Source organism: Hylobates moloch, unplaced genomic scaffold (genome assembly GCF_009828535.3).
Source record: "Hylobates moloch isolate HMO894 unplaced genomic scaffold, HMol_V3 SCAFFOLD_1, whole genome shotgun sequence".
NCBI lineage: Eukaryota > Metazoa > Chordata > Mammalia > Primates > Hylobatidae > Hylobates > Hylobates moloch.
Genome location: NW_026652276.1, coordinates 17,933,377 through 17,953,465, shown reverse-complemented (window position 1 = coordinate 17,953,465; position 20,089 = coordinate 17,933,377). Strand labels below are relative to the sequence as shown.

The 20,089-nt window shown below is 42.6% G+C and overlaps 1 protein-coding gene across 2 annotated transcripts in view; it reads right to left on the bottom strand.

The window, feature by feature from the left end:
* Positions 1 to 20,089, bottom strand: part of WDFY1 (WD repeat and FYVE domain containing 1) — an 86,368-nt gene that overhangs the window by 20,032 nt on the left and 46,247 nt on the right. For both annotated transcript variants that reach the window (XM_032754346.2, XM_032754347.2), the window contains exons 6-11: positions 19,735 to 19,847; positions 16,052 to 16,178; positions 14,774 to 14,879; positions 4,867 to 4,968; positions 2,167 to 2,297; positions 347 to 455 (exon numbers count right to left, since the gene is read on the bottom strand). In XM_032754346.2, coding sequence (XP_032610237.1) covers positions 347 to 455; positions 2,167 to 2,297; positions 4,867 to 4,968; positions 14,774 to 14,879; positions 16,052 to 16,178; positions 19,735 to 19,847 — 688 coding nt within the window. The remainder of the gene's footprint in view (positions 1 to 346; positions 456 to 2,166; positions 2,298 to 4,866; positions 4,969 to 14,773; positions 14,880 to 16,051; positions 16,179 to 19,734; positions 19,848 to 20,089) is intronic.

Genomic DNA, 20,089 nt, shown 5'->3' with positions numbered 1-20,089 from the left:
TGCCCAGGATGAAAAGGAACATTGGCAAGGGTAGAAATGTCTTGAGATGGGTCAGGGGTGAGGGCCCAGGCCAGCAAGGGAAAACCCTGAGGTCAGCTCCACCCATAGGGATATACAGGGTGCCAGACTCACTCCGCCAGACAGACACTGCAGAGGGAGGTGCCACTGGGCTTGACCACCACTGAGTGCATGGAAACTCACAGGCAAGCAATTTGTTACTCAAGGTTTTAAACTGGCAATCAGTTGCTTATAAAGCTTGCCAATCAGAAAGAGTGACTGTCTCCTGCACATTCACAGCATGATAATGGGCAATCTCAACTGAGATGCTGACAATTAGCCAGCTTACCTTTACAATGCGGTCGGTCCCACAGGTCACCATCAGTCCCCTGGCAACGTCCATGGACATGTGGGAAATGTTATGTTTTCCTTCATGAAAGGTTGCTAGAGAAGTCCGACTAACAAGAGAAAAGAGATCACTGAAAATTTACTTGACTGTACCTAGAGCTAATGGGGTAAGCTTTTTTAGCAACATAAAATAAGCAAATATGGCCAGATGCAGTGGCTCATACCTGTACCCCCAGCACTTTGGGAGGCCGAGACGGGTGGATCACTTGAGGTCAGGGGTTCAAGACCAGCCTGGTCAACATGGTGAAACACCGTCTCTACTAAAAATATAAAAATTAGCTCCGTGTGGTGGCACACACCTGTAATCCCAGCTACTCGGGAGGCTGAGGCAGGAGAATCACTTGAACCTGGGAGGTGGAGGCTGCAGTGAGCCGAGACTGTGCCACTGCGCTCCAGCCCGGGTGATCAAGCAAGACTCAGTCTCAAAAAAAAAAAAAAAAAAGTAAATGCTTATGATAATAGTGTTACAATTTGCTCCTAAAATTGTGGCTATGGTTTGAAAACTAACCTTATAATTTAATGATGACAGAAAGCATGTTAAATCACAAGACTGTTTTATAAAACTCCCAAAATAACTGATTTTTTTTTTAACTGGAAAGGCTGATACATTCCTAGATATAAAAACATAAATCTTCAATATAAAAGAAGAACTGCATGGAATAAAATCATACAGCATGGGCAAAACATTCATCAGAGAGCTGCCGTTTTCCCTGAAACCTCTGCCATGCACAGGAGCAGTGCCTCTTACAGCACCGGCTTCAAAGCCCAGCTGCCCCAATCCCATCACTAGTTCGTTTACCAACACCAGTCGTGATACACTAGCTTTCCAATGTGGACCTCTGCCAACATTTGCCTCTGCTGCTTTAAAAGATGATTCAAAGAGAAGGAAAGAAAATGGTGGTTCTGTCCTAATAGATTTGCCTAAAAGTCAGGGCAGAGTGGGGTATACAAACAGATGTGTCTTTACACACAAAGAGCAATTTAAGAATAGACTGCTAGGCCAGATTTTTGTGAAAGAAAAAACATTGGTCTCTAGAGCTTTCCAAGTAAATTTACATGCATGTGTGAACAAAGGTCTGGGCACTGGATACTTTTATAGAGAACCAGCTCAACCACTGCCATCCACAGGTGTGTGGACTTATCCCTGCACAGCAGCCAGTGGGATACGGAGGCTCAGGGTGCCCGCTCAGTTACTGGGCCATGTAACTTAGCATTCCTCACTGTGTTCAGGAGAAAGCTGCCCAGTCAGAGGGGCAACTTGAGATGCACAGTCGTGGTCTTAAGTCATAAAGCTAGGGCAGGTCCTCTCTTCAAAAATGGCTTAGGGGCCAGGTGCAGTGGCTTGCGCCCGTAATCCTGGCACTTTGGGAGGCCAAGGTGGGTAGATCACTTGAGGTCAGGAGTTTGAGACCAGCCTGGCCAACATGGTGAAACCCCATCTCTACTAAAAATACAAAAATTAGCCAGGTGGTGGGGGGCGCCTGTAATCCCAGCCATTTGGGTGGCTGAGGCAGGAGAATCGCTTGAACCCAGGAGGTGGAGGTTGCAGTGGGCCGAGATCATGCCACTGCACTCCAGCATGGGTGACAGAGCAAGACTCTGTCTCAAAAAAACAAACAACAAATAAAATGGCTTAGGAAATTCAGGAGAAACAAACACATGGCTAAACATATCCTATCACTTCTGAAGCTCTTCACATTTCAGAGAACCATTAGACAGATGTAGTAAGAGGCAATGAGACAAAAACATGCAAACACTCACTCTTCGTCTTTGATGGAGTCGTAACAAGAATCACAAACTCGGACTTGGAACTCGAAGCCCATGACTGGGTAACTTGAGCGCTTGCTGCTGCACTTCCCGCAGACAGCCTGCCCGCATTTCCTGCAGTGATGCTTCACGGGTGACCAGGAGGAGGAAAACAGGGTGTTAGCTTTTGCTTTTTGTTTTGTTTTGAGATGGAGTCTCACTCTGTCACCCAGGCTGGAGTGTAGTGGCGTGATCTCGGCTCACTGCAACCTCTGGCGCCTGGGTTCAAGTGATTCTCCTGCCTTAGCCTCCCAAGTATCTGGGATTACAGGTGCCTGTCACCACGCCTAGCTAATTTTTGTATTTTTAGTAGAGACGGGGTTTTGCCATGTCGGCCAGGCTGGTCTCAAACTCCTGACCTCGTGATCCACCTGCGTCAGCCTCCCAAAGTGCTGGGATTACAGGCGTGAGCCACTGCTCCTGGCCTAGCTTTTGCTTTAAAGCACATGGTTTCCCTCTAGAGTAGGGTAACAGGAGTGGGGAGGATATGCCTTGAATTGTAATCACCCCAATTCAATGTATCAATTAAGATTCACAAGATAGACAATTTTGACACTAGTCAAGGATTTCCAAAAAACTTTGCTGTACTGGTCAAATGTTGCTTTTCATTCATCATATTATCTGTCTACATGTTAACAAACAATATTATTAACACTAAATTTAGTTCATTTAGGAGCCTAATCACTGTAGATTTAGGGAAAGAAAAATTTATTCCTCCATCATAAAAAAGGCATTATTTTTTTTTTTCAGAGACAGGGTCTCATTCTGTCACCTAGGCTGGAATGCAAAGGTGCAATGGCGTATGGCTCACTGCAGCCTTGATCTCCTAGACTCAAGCGATCCTCCCATCTCAGCCTTCCAAGTATCTGGGACTACACGTGTCTGCCACCATGTCTGGCTAATTTTTTGATTTTTTTGTAGAGACAGGGTCTTGCTATGTTGTCCAGGCCAGTCTTGAACACCTAGACTCAAGTGATCCTCCTGCCTCGGCCTCCCAAAGTGCTAGGATTACAGGTGTGAGCCACCATGCCCAGCCTAAAGGGTTTTAAAATAAGTTTTATTTATTTATTTTTATAGAGACGGGGTCTCATCATGTTGCTCAGGCTGGTCTCAAACTCCTGGGCTTAAGCCACTCTTCCACATTGGCCTCCCAAAGTGCTGGGATTACAGGCATAAGCCATCACACCAGGCCTAAAATAAGTTTTAAATACACTATGCTCTCATTAAGAAACTAATGCCCATAATCATATGTTTTGCTATTTTTTAAAATCTCTCAAACTGTGATTCTGGAAATAAGCCTCAAGAACATTACAAAATAGTCCAATTATTATTACTGATTTTGACATATTCTTTTACCACCAAAAGTTTAGTGACCAGCACCTCTTCTCTCTTCTGTTAACTGTTGATAAATGGAAGTAAAATCCATTTCTCTGTGTTTCCTTTAGAAGTAGGGAATACTTCACCTATTAATCATACTGCACTAATTACCATCAGCCATGCATTGTGAGAACTTGGCTAATGACAGACAGAACTCAGGTGCTATTTCAGAGCTTTATAATGGTCTGAGTACTAAAATAATTCCCTTCTTGCCTGCCAGTCTCATATGAGACCTCACTGTGGAGTAGCTCTGTGAGTAAAATTTTTTAGATTTTATTTATTAATTATTTTTTAAAAGTCTCGCTCTGTCACTTAGGCTGGAGTGAAGTGGCGCGATCTTGGCTCACCACAACCTCTGCCTCCCGGGTTCAAGTGATTCTCCTGCCTCAGCCTCCCGAGTAGCTGGGATTACAGGCATCCGCCACCACACCCAGCTAATTTTTGTATTTTTAGTAGAGACGGGGTTTCACCATGTTGGCCAGGCTGGTCTCAAACTCCTGACCTCGGGTGATCCACCCGCCTCGGCCTCCCAAAGTGCAGGGATTACAGGCCTGAGCCACCATGCAGGGCCAAGAAAGTTTATTAACACATACAGAGTTTAGGCTAATCTCTCATAGATAGAGGTGCAACCAATAATAAAAAGAATAAAATCAGCATTCTTTTTTACTTACCTGCTTTTTTTTTTGGTAGAACTTTAGTATTACAAGAATCCTTTAACAGCACCTTTGAAATCTACAGGCTATTTGGAACATATTTCTTTAATTAAAAAAATTCAAAAACAGTACTCAAAACATGCTTAATAAAAATATTCCAGGTATGCTTATAAGGGAACAATTTAAAATAATCTAAAACTCATAGGGTCAGGCATTCAAGTGAGGACTAAATTATTACTTTTTATCTGTTTGTGACAGTATAAGGTATATAACTGTATGACTTAATTTATTCTAATTTTGTTCTTGGCTAGCATAAAACACTGACCTTAATAAGTAATAGTCTTAAACTGAAAGATCTTTTATCTATTTAAAAACAGGCTCTCAGCATTTTCTAGGCACTCCTGCCTTTCCAATACAGGACAAGCAATGGAACAGCGAGGTTAACAGTCTCACCGGCCCTGGGAAAGGTCTTCCTCATTGTTAGTCACACAATGATAAAGACAGAGAAAATGTAGGAATTAATAGCTTTGCAAAAACAAAGTGTGTTTCAAAAAAACCCCAGATTAAGTATGCAAATAGTGAAATACACAATCAAGCCAGCGATGACTCGACAGTGGCTACTCACTTGTCTTAGCCCCAGGGTCTTGGTGTCCCACATCTGCTTTATGTTCCAGAAAAACGGCTGCTCACATTTCTGACAAGAATCACTTTCCAACCACTGAGGAGCCTGGGGGAGCAGAAAGTCAAAGGCAACATCAGTGTGTCTATATTTACTCCCATGTTTCAAAATTAATCCAACAGTTCTAGACCTTGCCAGGGTTAGTATTTCTTTTCTTCTTCTTTTTTTTTTTTTTTTTTGTCTCCCAGGCTGGAGTGCAGTATGTGATCTTGGCTCACTGCAACCTCCGCCTCCTGGATTCAAGTGACTCTCCTGCCTCAGCCTCCCAAGTGGCTGGGACTACAGGCATGCACTACCACTCCAGGCTAATTTCTGTATTTTTAGTAGACATGGGGTTTTGCCATGTCACCCAGGCTGGTCTCAAACTCCTGACCTCCCAAAGTGCTGGGATTATAAGCATGAGCAACCATGCCCGGCCAGTTAGCATTTCTTTTTAATTCCACAAAATATTCTAGCTAGTTGTCATATTCAATATTATGTTTAATTGTGTGTGGGGGGGGGGTCTTTTTTGAGACAGGGTCTTACTCTGTCACTCAGGCTCGAGTGCAGTGTCGTGAACATGGCTCACTGCAAGCTTGATCTCTCAGGCTCAAATGATCCTCCTGCCTCAGCCTCCCGAATAGCTAGGACCACAGGTGTGTGTCACCATGCCCAGCTAACTTTTTATTTTTATTTTTTTGTAGAGACAGGATATCACTATATTTCCCAGGCTCGTTTTGAACTCCTGGCTTCAAGTAATCCTTCTGTCTCAGCCCCACAAAGCACTGGGATTACAGTCATGAGCCATTGCGCCCAGCCTTAATTGTGTGTTGAGTAATCATGACAATTTTAGCCACGGTTACAGGGTGTTCAATTTGTAATCTATAGATAGGAGGGAGTAAATCGGTTTTTATTGTGAACCCTTAGGGTTGTCTTTATGTATTTCTTTTTTATGCCAAAGATGTTTGAACTCTAAATCCAGTTGAGTAGAAACCCAGTGCATGCAGCAGAATCTGGTGACCTACCACTTGGAAAGGCTTGTGGGGTCACAGGTGACTAATAGAAGAGATCCGACAAAATCCCATCACCTAGTTGCTCTGGGTAGGGACTATGCTGGCAGATTTGCCCCCCTTCCCTTCCCAGCCACAGCAGCAGGTCCCTCCCTCCTGGGGCCACACAGGCATCCTGCAGCTTCACTGAGCAGCAAGCTCTGATACTGGAACTCTTGGTGCACGTTTCTTCTCCCCTCTAACCAACGAGTTACTTTTTGGTATTATTCATCTTGATCTAGCCACAGCCTGTCACACAGTAGCTTCTTAATATATTTTTGTTGAAACAGAGGAAGCAGTCTCAAAATTAATTTGTTAAAAAACTTAGAAAATAGGCCAGGTGTGGTGGCTCACGCCTGTCATCTCAGCACTTTGGGAGGCCAAGGCAGGTGGATCACCTGAGGTCAGGAGTTCAAGCCTGGCCAACATGGTGAAACTCCATCTTTACTAAAAATACAAAAATTAGCTGGGTGTGATGGCGCACACCTGTAATCCCAGCTACTTGGGAGGCTGAGACAGAAGAATCACTTGAACCCAGGAGGCAGAGGTTGCAATGAGCCAAGATCATGCCATTGCACCCTAGTCTGGGCGACAAGAGCAAGACTCTGTCTCAAAAAACAAAACAAAACAAAACAAAAAATTAGAAAATATTTCTCTAAACAAAAAATTACAAACTATACTCAATTCTAAGACAAACCTGCTAAAATCCTGTTTAGGCCGGGCGCAGTGGCTCACACCTGTAATCCCAGCACTTTGGGAGGCCAAGGCAGGCGGATTATCTGAGGTGAGGAGTTCAAGACCAGCTTGGCCAACATGGTGAAACCCCATCTCTACTAAACACACAAAATTAGCCAGGTGTGGTGGCACATGCCTATGCCTATAAACCCAGCTACTCAAGAGGCTGAGGAGGGAAAATCGCTTGAAACTGGGAGGTGGAGGTTGCAGTGAGCAGAGATTGCACCACTGCACTCCAGCCTAGGCGACAAGAGTGAAACTCCGTCTCAAAAAAAAGAAAAAAGAAAAAAAAAGCCTGTTTAACCCCAATCACTTAGCATTAAATAGGTGCAACAAAAATAGTAGAAAATATTTTTTCTAAAATATATATTAATATATTTGGTGGTTTGAATGATGGGTGCCCCTAGTTCTTCATTTTGTCGCCTATTGCATCAAAACTTTTGGCCTTCCTGTTTCTTATTTTGGATCTGTCACTAGAAATATTTCTACATATAACAGACATTAGAAAGGTCTTTTTTTGAGGGGGGGGTGCAGAAGGCACTCACAAGTAGACTGCAATAGGCTGAGATAGAAGAAAGGTTTCCTTAAATAACTGGTGAATGTTGGAGATGAGAAGGGATGAAAGAAGAATAAAGAGATATGTATCTATGTGAGAAAAATTATTTTCTTGATATGGAATTACTTCTTTGTTTCTGTGATCAATGGAAGGCAGGTGGTGATGGAGGCTGGTGATGTGTGGGGATACTACCTGGGGACGCTGTCCCTGAGACGCAGCAGGCTGTGCTGCCAATGGCACGGGATATTTAATTGCCGGAGGAAGGAAAGTAAGTATAGCTTCCTAATCTTATGTCTGGGACATGCCCAAGGGTAACTCTTGCAAAACCGCAGTCACGTGGACCAAAAAACAGCACAAAAATGTATTCACTAAGCCATCTCCAAACAACTTCAGTAAGGGCTAATGTGCTTTAAGGACGACACAATGACGGCTTTAATGGAAACAGAATAATAGATGAAAGTTTGTTCTCATTCATACTTTCCACACTTAGCAGCAGGGAATTCGATGTTTAATTTAGTGCACAAAAATGTTAAGTGTAAAAAAGAACTGACTTGCAAATTTGCCCATTATTGCTCAGTGCTTTAGAAATTTACTTCTTTCTTTTGTCTACAGTTAATGGCTGGATTTTCTATTTTCCTTGACCACACAGTGTCTATTAGGTATTACTTAAAATAAAAATCTTAAAACAAACTTTACTGGTCTGGAATTCAGAAATCTCACTCTCAACCAAAACAGAAGGAGGATTAAATTTTCTATTTTTCTTGAGTTAAAATTTAGTTAAAAAAAAATAAAGAAAAATCACTGAATGAAATGTCTGCATTTTCCCCCCTTAGCCTCTCATTTATGACATTATTGGCCTGGTTTGATCCACAAATTTTTAAAATTTGTTTCCTAGGACATAACAGATTAAAGGGACTAAGGTGGGTAGAATTGAAGGCAAGAACATAGTTGCAGGAAAAACGTTCTCAGTCCTACATGAAATAATTTTCTACAGATACAAAATTGTATTACCATGAAACACACATGCAACATTTGTGGTCAGAATGGTGAACCTGCATCATCAAGAAATTAGTAAATTATATTAAATTTACACTCTTTTTTTTTGAGACAGGGTCTCGCTTTGTCACACAGGCTGGACTGCAGGGGCAAAATCATGGCTCACTGCAGCCTCAACCTCTGTCTCATGTGATCCTCCCTCCTCTCAGCTGCCCTCGTAGTTGGGACTAGAGATATGTACTACCACACCCAGGAAATTTTTTGTACAAACAGGGTTTCTCCAAGCTGCTCAGGCTGGTCTTGAACTCCTGGGCTCAAGTGATCTGCCTGCCTCAGCTTCCCAAAGTGCTGGGATTACAGGCTTGAGCCACTGTGCCCAGCTGTACATTTTCATCAAAGTGATTGTCTTCATAAGGGGCTGGCATTTGAATTATGTTTCAATTACCCAGAGCATTCCTTTAACACAAAAGGCCTCTATCTCCAGCAATGTCTGTTAAGCAGTACATCAATGGATTTCCTAACATTTTAATGTTTTTAAGTGATTCAATTTCAAGCAAGGATTTAAAAAATATATACAGATAAGCCATTTTTAAATTCTCAATTTTTTTTTTTTTTTTTTTTTTTTTTTTGAGATAGAGTCGCTTTGTTGCCCAGGCTGGAGTGCGTTGGCATGATCTCGGCTCACTGCAACCTCTGCCTCCTGGGTTCAAGCGATTCTCCTGCCTCAGTCTCCTGAGTAGCTGGGATTACAGGTGCCCACCACCACACCCAGCTATTTTTTTGTATTTTTAGTAGAGATGGGGTTTCACCATGTTGGTCAGGCTGGTCTCAAATTCCTGACCTCAAGTGATCTGCCCGCCTCGGCCTCCCAAAGTGTTGGGATTACAGGCGTGAGCCACCGTGCCTGTAAAATTCTCTTTTTTTTTTTTTTTTTTTTTTTTGAGATAGAGTCTCGCTCTGTCACCCAGGCTGGAGTGCAATGTGCAATGGCGTGATCTTGGCTCACTGGAACCTCCGCCTCCTGTATTCAAGTAATTCTCCTGCCTCAGCCTCCCAAGTAGCTGGGATTACAGGTGTCTGCCACCATGCCTGGCTATTTTTTGTATTTTTAGTAGAGTTGGGATTTCACCATGTTGGCCAGGCTGGTCTTGAACTCCTGACCTCAGGGGATTCACCTATCTCAGCCTCCCAAAATGCTGGGATTACAGGCATGAATCACTGTGCCTGGCCTCTCAATTCATTTCTAATAGTCATAGCAAGTGGTTATAATCACCAAGTCTAGGAGTCAGATCTCTTGCCTTCAAATCCTGGCTCTGCCACTTGTCAGCACTGTCCTCAGGCACGTGACTCAACTTCTCTGTGCCTAGGTTTCCTCATCCACTGTTATGGTCTGGCTCTGTGTCCCCACCCAAATCTCACTTAGAATTGTAATAATCCCGTGTCATGGGAGGGACCCAGTTGGATGTAATTGAATCATGGGGGTGGGTTTTTCCCATGCTATTCTCCTGGTAGTGAGTAAGTCTCACAATATCTGATGGTTTTATAAAGGGGAGTTCCCCTGCACATGCCCTCTTGCCTGCCATGTAAGACATGACTTTGCTCCTCCTTCATCTTCCACCATGATTGTGATACCTCCCCAGCCATGCAGAATTGTGAGTCCGTTAAACCTCTTTCCTTTGTAAATTACCCAGTCTCGGGTATATCTTTATTAGCAGCATGAGAATGGACTGATACATCTATAAAATGGGATAACGGTAGAATATACCTCATAAGGTTGTGAGGATTAAGTGAGTTAATATTTCTGAAGTGTTCAGAGTACTACGTGGCATACAGTAAGTGACATCGAAGTCCAGGCAATGTGCCAAGTATTTCATGGTTTTTTTGTTTTTTTTTTTTTACTTAATTTTTATTATGTCCTAGGAGATACAGAGCAACACTATCCCTATTTTACAGGCAATGAAACTGGCTCAGAGATTAAAGCAACTGTCAATGAGTAGACGCAGATCCTGGGCAGATCCAGGAGTCCAGCCTGCATCTCTTTGTGTATCCCTATGCTCCACACAGCCTCTGTATATGAGGCCTATCCACTTCTACCTGTGGGGGTCTCCAAACATGGTCCCGGGCTAGGGCAACCTACAGATCTGAGCTCTTGCCTCAGGAAGCATGATTCTGTTTAGGTTTAAGAAAGAATATTACTTTGGCTGGGCGCAATTGCTCACATCTGTAATCCCAGCACTTTGGGAGGCTGAGGCAGGTGGATCACTTGAAGCCAGGAGTTCCAGACCAGCCTGGCTAACACGGTGAAACCCTGTCTCTGGTGGCACGTCTGCAGTCCCAGCTACTCGGGTGACTGAGGCACGAGAATCACTTGAGCCCAGAAGGCGGAGGTTGCAGTGATGAAAATATATGCTTAAAATAATTTGAGATAACAAATTAAAATCAAAATCACGAATAGCTTTTTAGAACATATTTTAATATAAGAGATACCCCTAACTTTATTTCATTTAATACTCAGAATATAGCATTACACTATAAGCTAACATGAGCCATCCTTATACTTATTATCTAAGGAGAAGCTTTTGTTTTGTGCTGAGAAGAGCAAGAAAGAGTGTATCTGTTATCTGTATTACAGATATAATTGTTCACTCTCTTTTCTAAATCTTTGTGCACCTGCCAAACCTGAACAAAGATATGCCAAGAATAAATTCCATTGTTCTACTACCACTAACTGCTGCACTCATCACATTGCACTAGTATATAAAATGCTATACATTCTAATATACTAGCTTTAAAATAAAGTTCTCTTTTCAAGAAGATTCATTCTAATTATTGTTACTTGCTCATTTATATTTTGTGCCTACTTCCAAAAAAGGATCCCTTCTCATTATGATCTGGCAAGGAGGCAAATCTGCTTCCAACTCGACAGCGTAGTGCTTGAAGCCACAGAGGGTAGTAAATGCTCCAGTTAGTATTGACAGGGGACTTGGAGAGAAATTCCAGGCAAGCATTGCAGAGCTAGAGGATCTGGGGTCAACCCTCTATGCCCTGGTCTAAGAAAGTCCTATAAAACCCTAAAGGCCGGGCACGGTGGCTCATGCCTGTAATCCCAGCACTTTGGGAAGCTGAGGCGGGCGGGTCACTTGAGGTCAGGAGCTCGTGACCAGCCTGGTCAACATGGTGAAACCTCGTCTCTACTAAAAATACAAAATACTAGCCAGGTACAGGTATGGTGGCATAAGCCTGTCGCCCCAGATACCTAGGAGGCTTAGGTGGGAGAACCACTTGAAACTAGGATGCGAAGGTTGGAGTGAGCCGAGATCGCACCACTGCACTCCAGCCTGGGTGACAGAGCTAGACCCCGTCTCAAAAAATAAAAATAAAAATAAAAAAAGCCCAAAAATCCTAAGGCAGGGTCAGAACCTTACAGATTACAGCCCGTTTATCCTTGCAATATTTTCTCAGTTATTAAAAAACAAACAAAAAAAACTACTAAAAATAATGCATCTTTTTGACACAATTTGCCTTCCTGTCTCTTCTACAGATGCAGTGAATTGCACACACAGGAAATGCCTTGATTGATGGGACTATTTTTTCTTTCCCTAGATAAAGAAATACACTCCACAATGATGCACTTTGAAGGTAGGAATCCCACTTCTACTTTCTAAGTACTTTTTCTAAAAGAATTTACCAACGATAAAAACAGCAGGTTAAAATCTAAGTTGTGAAACCCTCAGGAAAGCTGCCAGCGGTGCTGGGCACCAACGGTCTCCTCCCCTCATCATCCAGGGAATACAGCCTCTCTCTGAGTTTTCTGCTGTCTCAGAATAAGATTGAAAAACAATAGGCCAAGAGCCAAGAATGGTTTACTAGCTTTTTTTTTTTTTTGAGACGAAGTCTCGCTCTGTCGCCCAGGCTGGAGTGCAGTGGCACAATCTCGGCTCACTGCAAGCTCCGCCTCCTGGGTTCATGCCATTCTCCTGCCTCAGCCTCTCCGAGTAGCTGGGACTACAGGTGCCCGCCACCACGCCCGGCTAATTTTTTTTTTGTATTTTTAGTAGAGACGGGGTTTCACTGTGGTCTCGATCTCCTGACCTCGTGATCCGCCCGCCTCGGCCTCCCAAAGTGCTGGGATTACAAGCATGAGCCACCGCGCCCAGCCTACCAGCTTTTCTTGATGCATATAAGTAGTAGCTGATAAATGTAAAACACAGTTCAAATAAATCTTTACTAATATAGTAGTATATATATATATATATATATATATTTTTTTTTTTTTAGATGGAGTTTTGCTCGTTGCCCAGGCTGGAGCGCAGTGAGGCGAGCCTGGCTCACTGCAACCTCTGCCTTCTGGGTTCAAGTGATTCTCCTGCCTCAGCTTCCCAAGTAGCTGGGATTATAGGCACCCGCCACCACGCCTGGCTAATTTTTATATTTTTTAGTAGAGACCGGGTTTCACCACGTTGGCCAGGCTGGTCTCCAACTCCTGACCTCAGGTGATCCACCCGCCTCAGCCTCCCAAAGCACTGGGATTACAGGCATGAGCCACTGCGCTGGCCATATCCTATACTATTGAGCCAATGTATCTGTGTTTAATAATAAAATATTCTAAGCCTTACCAAATAATTTTTAGAAAATTCAGAAAGAGAAATTAACCAGCAGACATGCAATCCAAATTTCCTCTATCTAACTTGTCTTACAAGGTTACCAAAAAATCTCACAATCAGTACGTCTCTGTATTATGGATTGCATTTTATTATTTATAGGGTAGTCTATTTCTTCCACTAGATTACAAATTTCTTGTGGGCAAGTATCTTTGTGTACGGTAGCCATAAAGTCTGGAAATGAGTAATGTCACCATTTAAAAAAAATAGATGAAAGCCCCTTGATTACTTCTACTGGAATATGCTAAAAATGAAGGTTTAATCAGTGAGAATCAGACAAAGAATCAGAGACAACACAAAGCAGACACATGTGCAGGGATTGGTGGGAATTCTGCGTCAATGCATAATGTCTGTTACAATGGTGCACAGCACACTGAACAACATATTGCCATAAAGGACAGGATACTGAACAGATCATGTGATGTCATGCAACATAGTAGGTACTGCAATGCAATATCAATAAGCCATTTATTATATACATCCACTTAAGTTTCCCGACTGTAAGGACACCCTGTAGGTGCCCAACAAATATTTCTGAAGTTAAACTGTAAGTCATTAACATCCCTCATGGTCTAAAATCTTCTCTGGAATCAACTTTTTTGCTAACAACATGATAAGTTGTAGATGTCACTTAGAAAAGAAAGATAATGACACTACAGGCAGAGATGAGAATGGAAACCTTGATTGGAAATCATTTGACGACATCTATAAAAAGCCTTAAGAATGTATATATCCTTGGACCCAGAAGATCTATTTCCAGAAATTTGTCTGAAATAAATAATTGATCAATCACGCAATGACAAGGTCAAGAATATTAACTGCAGCATTCTTCAAAATATTTAAAAAAGAGGATGTACACAGTGGCTCATGCCTATAATCCCAGCAATTTGGGAGACCGAGGCAGGAGGATTGCTTGAGCCCAGGAGTTTGAGACCAGCCTAGATGATACAGCAAGACCCTGTCTCTAATTTTTTTGTATTTTTAGTAAAAAAAAAAAAAAAAAAAAATTGAAAAATAAGCTGTGCATGGTAGTGCATGCCTGTAGCCCCAGCTACTCAGGAAGCTGAAGTGGGAGGATCGCTTAAGTCTGGGAGGTTGAGGCTGCAGAGAGCCAAGATCATGCCACTGCACTCCAGCCTGGGTGACAAAGCAAGACCCTGTCTCAAAAAAAAAAAAAAAAAGAGAGAGAGAGAGAGATTGTTTAGACAATTAGACTGTCTGTCTAAAGAACTGGAAGACAACTGAGAAGTCATTTCATTCCACAATTCCACTTTATGTAGGAGGGAACAGATACTTAGAGAAATTAAGGCACTTAACCAAATAAGATCTCACAACTAGTTAGTGGCCCAACCAAGTTAGAAATTAGGTCACCTGAAAAGAATACTATGTCGACATGGCCTCAGTGAACTAGAACTCAATGGGAAGTAAAAGCAGAGAAATGGAAATGTATTTTCCCAGAAACCTGTCAAGTGTTTAGCTATGTCCCTGACAGCAGTCACTGATACATCTCTCATGGTTTCCTACAGGAATGCTATGGGACCACAGTGGTGCTTCGGAGGACCTCTATGCAGTCCAAATACCTAGATATGCCAGAAATCTGTCTCAAAGTGTTGTCTCAGTGTATTGCTCAAGGCTGAGAACCAGCCTAAATGCTGATTGTATATACTGCATGTCATTGGTAGAAACTCTCAAATGAGCAGAGGAAGCAATGCAAAATGACACAAAGGACCTTGTCAGAAATAACCCATTAGCAGAAGGGGAAGCTGGGACTGTCTGCACCTGGACCGGCATTTACAGCTTGCGGTGTGAAAAGCCAAGAAGCAGCCAGGTTCTTGGGGGTCTCTCCTGATCAGCCTGGACTTGCCCTTGTCTCTTACCTCTTCTCTGCTAACATCCATGTTCCACACCGCAATTCCGCCGTCCGAGGAACAGGAGACGAGCTGCCTGGTGAGCTGAAGGTAGCACAGCGACTGCACCTTGTCACTGCAAACAGCACACACAACAGTCACTTGTCTCCATGAGGAAAAACACAGGAACTGTCTTCATTTAGCTCAAATCACTCTCCTCATTAAAATCAGCAAGTGGTATTTTACCACTGACTATTTAGCATGGTAAAATGAATTCTAGTATAAACTTTACTTGGCATTTTATAACTCATAATACAGAATGATACTTTCTATAAAATATACGACTACTTTCAAATCAGTCATTAAGATTTGTAGGCCAGAGATTTGATGAGGGCTATGGTTTTCGGGACCAATCACCATGATTTCCCTTTCAGATGCATAAGATTTACCTACTTGTTCAGAAACAAGAACAAAGGAGGTATAGCTCCCCTACTGAACACAATTCATATGAACAAGGAGTCAAACACCACAAAGATCACTAGTGTGCACACACAAACACACACAGACACACACACAGATGGGGTGAAGACCTCTGTCCCTCCTGCATGCCTGTCATACTACCCCTTAGGATGCCCAAGGAAACAAGCTCTTGGCCTGTTATACTTGTGTACAATATGTTTCCTCAGCTAATTTTCAGCTTGACTGTGATTATAGTAACAGCTGCAGCCTAGCCAGAAAGGAAAGAAAAGAAAGCAAGGTGAAGATGTATTTCTTTTTCTTTCAGGGCTAGAGGGCAAGATCCTAAATATACAATGGTATTACTCAGGTGAATTCTACTGTCAAACTAGACAACATTTCTTAATTTAATATCTTTTAGAATAAAAAAACAAAGAACAAAAAACAAGTTAGGCTCCCAGCTCAACAATAGCTTAGTATCATGTTACATGCAACCTTCCATGGTCAAAGTCCTCACCTGCATCTCTATCCTATGCCTGCCTTAATCAGATATTTCAACAGGGTGACTCCTTGAGAGAAAAAGTGGCAAGTGCTCTTTGGACTAAGGAGGAAGAAAGCCCTGCACTCGTTTTTTTTTGTTGTTTTTTTTTTTTGGTTTTGTTTTGTTTTTTGCTACTAAACATCAGACACTCGGGGCTGACAGAAAGCAGTTAAAAGTGAACTGAGCCCTATCAATGATAATTGCCATCTTAGAACATGGGGTTTGCAGAAAGTGGTATCAGACTATTAATGCCTTTCACTAGCTCCCCACTAACTCGGATTCTTTCCCCACCCCCACAAGTGGTCACGCACTGATGGCCCTGAAGTAAGAGCGTCCGGCCTTTTCTTCCTCCGATGTCCCACATGATGATGCTGTTGTCAGATGCTCCTGAGAAGAGTAACCGCTGAATAGGGTCCCACCAGAGGCAGGCGACACTACCTAGGGATTTGTGAGAGAGAGAGAGGGAGAGAGGGACGCAGGGGAGAGGTAAAATATAAGTCTACATCAGGATGTACACATTTGACAGCTGAAGACCAAACTAGGACCAGCTGAGTCTTTAAGCAAAAAGGTACCTTCATGGTGTACAATGGGTCATTCAACCATGCCAGCATGAGTCATACAGAAGACAGCACCATTATCCACAGTCATAAGATTAGAATTTTCAACTATGCATCAAACTACTTGGGGCTGGGCATGGTGACTCACACTTGTAATCCCAGCACTTTGGGAGGCCAAGGAGGTTGAATCACTTGAGGCCAGGAGTTCGAGACTAGGCCTGGCCAACATGGTGAAACCCTGTCTCTCCAAAAAAAAAAAAAAAAAATTAGCCAGGCATGGTGGCAGGCACTGTAATCCCAGCTACTCCGGAGTCTAAGGTGGGAGAATTGCTTGAACCCAGGAGGTGGAACTTGCAGTGAGCCAAGATAGCGCCACTGCACTCCAGCCTGGGCAACAGAGTGAGACTCTGTCTCAATCCTGTTGTAATACAAAATTTTTTTTTTTTTTTTTTGAGACGGATTCTCTCCCGGGTGCTTCATCAGGCCATGGCTCACTGCAACTCCCTCCGGTTCAGCCTTTCTGCGGACTACAGGCGCCTGCCACCACGCCCGGCTAATTTTTTTGTATTTTTAGTAGAGACGGGGTTTCACCGTGGTCTCGATCTCCTGACCTTGTGATCCGCCCGCCTCGGCCTCCCAAAGTGCTGGGATTACAAGCGTGAGCCACCGCGCCCGGCCATACAAAGATTTTTAAAGAAGTTTTTCCTTGTTCTGTGCCAAAAATTACAAAGTAGCGTACATATGAAATGTTCAGAAAAAGTTACTGAAGAAAAAAAATTGTTACTAATATTTAGTGAGAAAAACCAGTAAAGTTTACTGTGTCCAACCTACACAAGATAAAAAAAATCTAGATTATTCTGGGTCTCTGGGACCTGGCAGGTGTTTTACCCCCAAGATGTCTAGGTTTAAGAAAAGTACATTAAGTACCACAGAAAAAAGTCTCTTGTACACTACATAATTATGCCAAATAATTTAACTGAAAAATCTGAACTTCACATTTCATACTTTCTATTGGCTAACTTATCAAATGTGAAACCCTTGGGGAAATCTTTCTTTCTACAGGTATATCTTTCAGTAGATCCTTTCCTTGTTCATCGACTGCTGTTTGTCTAGAAAAAACATTAATCAACTTAGTAAAACCGAACCAGCCACACAAGCTAATAATAATTTTGGTAGGTATATAGAAAATTAATGATGCCATATTCAAAAGCAAACAGAAACTACTTTATCACATACACTTTCCAAAAACAGAACAAAAGTAGAAACAAAGAAATATTCTGCAAAGGCTTCAGGGGTTAGTTTCACATGACTTTCGACCCTGTGTAATCTATGTGCCATCCATTTCAGTTAGAGGCTTAAGAGCAGATAAATATGGTCTTTCAGCATGAAAACCAGTAACCATTCTGGTAGTTACCAGAACTCATTCTGCCTTTAGCAACTCTGAAAAAACTGACGAGCCTGGGGGTCATGAGAGAATTAGTCATAAACAGAAAGTGGTTTCTTCACGGGCCTCTGCTTTCCTGTCCAAAGCTATTTTAACTTGCTGTTCTCTTTTCTTCTTTTCCCCTACAGGGTCCTTGATTTGATATACTCCATTTCACCTAAATAGATTACATAGAAAGCATAGTGTACATTTATTATAACTTGTTACAACTAAAACGCTTACTATGGTCATAAACAAGTCCATCATTAATTCTTTCAGCAACTCCCCAGTTCTCCATAAACCAGATGGCCTCAAAGCTTGTACTTTGTGACACATATCAGTATGTGATCTTGTGATCTGTATGAAAACTGCAATCCATTACAGCTAGCATCTGACATAGTTTAGACACGTGTCCCCTCTAAATTTCGTATATATATATATATGTATATATATTTTTTTTTAAGACGGAGTCTCCCTCTGTCACCCAGGTTGGAGTGCAATGGCATGACCTTGGCTCACTGCAACCTCCGCCTCCCGGGTTCAAGAGATTCTCCTGCCTCAGCCTCCCTAAGTAGCTGGGACTACAGGCGCCTGCCAACACGTCCAGCTAATGATTTTTGTATTTTTAGTAGAGACAGGGTTTTGCCATGTTGCCAGGCTGGTCTCAAACTCCTGACCTCAAGTGATCTACCCAACTCAGCCTCCCAAAGTGCTGGGATTACGGGTGTAAGCCATCGGGCACGGCCTCTAAATTTCATGTTAAACTGTAATCCCCAATGTTGCAGGTGGGGCTTGGTAGTTGGCTCATGGGGGTGGATTTCTCACGAATGATTTAGTGCCATCCCCTTGGTGCTCTCCTTGAGTTAGTAAATGAGCTCCCTTGAGATATGGTTGTTTAAAAGTGTGTGGCACCCCCACACCCCCACTCCTGCTTTTGTCATGTGATGTGCCTGTTCACACCTCACCTTCTGCTATGACTGTAAGCTTCCTGAGGCCCTCACCAGAAGCATGCCGGTGCCATGCTTCCTGTACAGCCTGTAGATCCACGAACCAATTAAACCTTTTTTCTTTATAAATTACCCAGTCTTAAATATTTCTTTACTGCAGTGCAAGAATGGCCCAATACAGCATCTAATGAAACCTCTTTATTACACGTGTATGTGGCGAGTCACTCAGTACAATCAATGGACTTTAAAAACCCCTCCACAGAGCTTCACCAACCCACTGCACTACAGAAATGGAATTCCACCCAGTAATTCTTTTCCCTCAGTCCCTACGCAGGGTATGTTTCCCAAGCAGAGGCTGAACCAGCCCACACATTTCTTCTAATTGTATTTATCAGGTCTTGCTCAGGGGCTTAGAAACTGACAAATTTTTTTAAAGTAATAACAATTTTTCCAAAAGGTTTTTACCAGTTAGAAGTAATTTTAAAGGTCTTCTCAACACAATAACTTATTTTATTTCTATTTTTTTGAGGCAGAGTCTCACTCTGTCACCCAGGCAGGAGTGTAGTGCTGTAATCTCAGCTCACTGCAACCTCTGCCCCCCAGGTTCAAGTGATTCTCCTGCCTCAGCCTTCCGAGTAGCTAGGGGTGGAATTACAGGTATGCGCCACCATGCTTGGCTAATTTTTGTGTTCTTAGTAGAGAGGCGGTTTTGCTGTGTTGGCCAGGCTGGTCTCGAACTCCTGGCCTCAAGTGGTGCACCTAATTCGGCCCCCAAAGTGCTGGGATTACGGGTGTGAACCAATGTGCCAGACATAACTTAATTTAAAAAGGTAAGCAATGTAGAAAGTATTATCCACACAAGCAACTTAGAAGGGATTTCAACAATATGAAATGAACCCATCACCCCACCTTCACTTAGTCTTCACTCTAAATCCCATATCTGGCCAATCGAAATGAAATCTGACAGATCATGAGGAACAGAGCATTCATGAATCCACGTAGCAGAGAACTGAATTTGGATGTCCAAGTTAGGCAAAAAAAACCTCTTGGGTGATAATATAGCCTACCTTCATGTCCTTTGAGGGTTGTGATGACTGAACACGTGTTCTGTTCAAGCTTCAGCAGGGTGATCTGCCCAGAAAAATCACCAACGAAAGCATACTGAGTGTCAAAGTCATATCTGAGGAGAAGCAGTCAAGGATGTAGAACAGAAATCACCTGAAAATCCTCTCATAAGAGAGATACCAGCATTAGTCAAAGTTAGTTTTCAAAGTTGGAAAACATGCATTTTAAAGAGAATAAGCATACACGTAAAACTGTAACAAGAAAGGAAACACCCAACTGAAAAGCATGCAATATGTAAATATTGAAGGTAAAAATTAAAACAGCTGTTATTACTGAGAAAGTGTATATTCATTCATT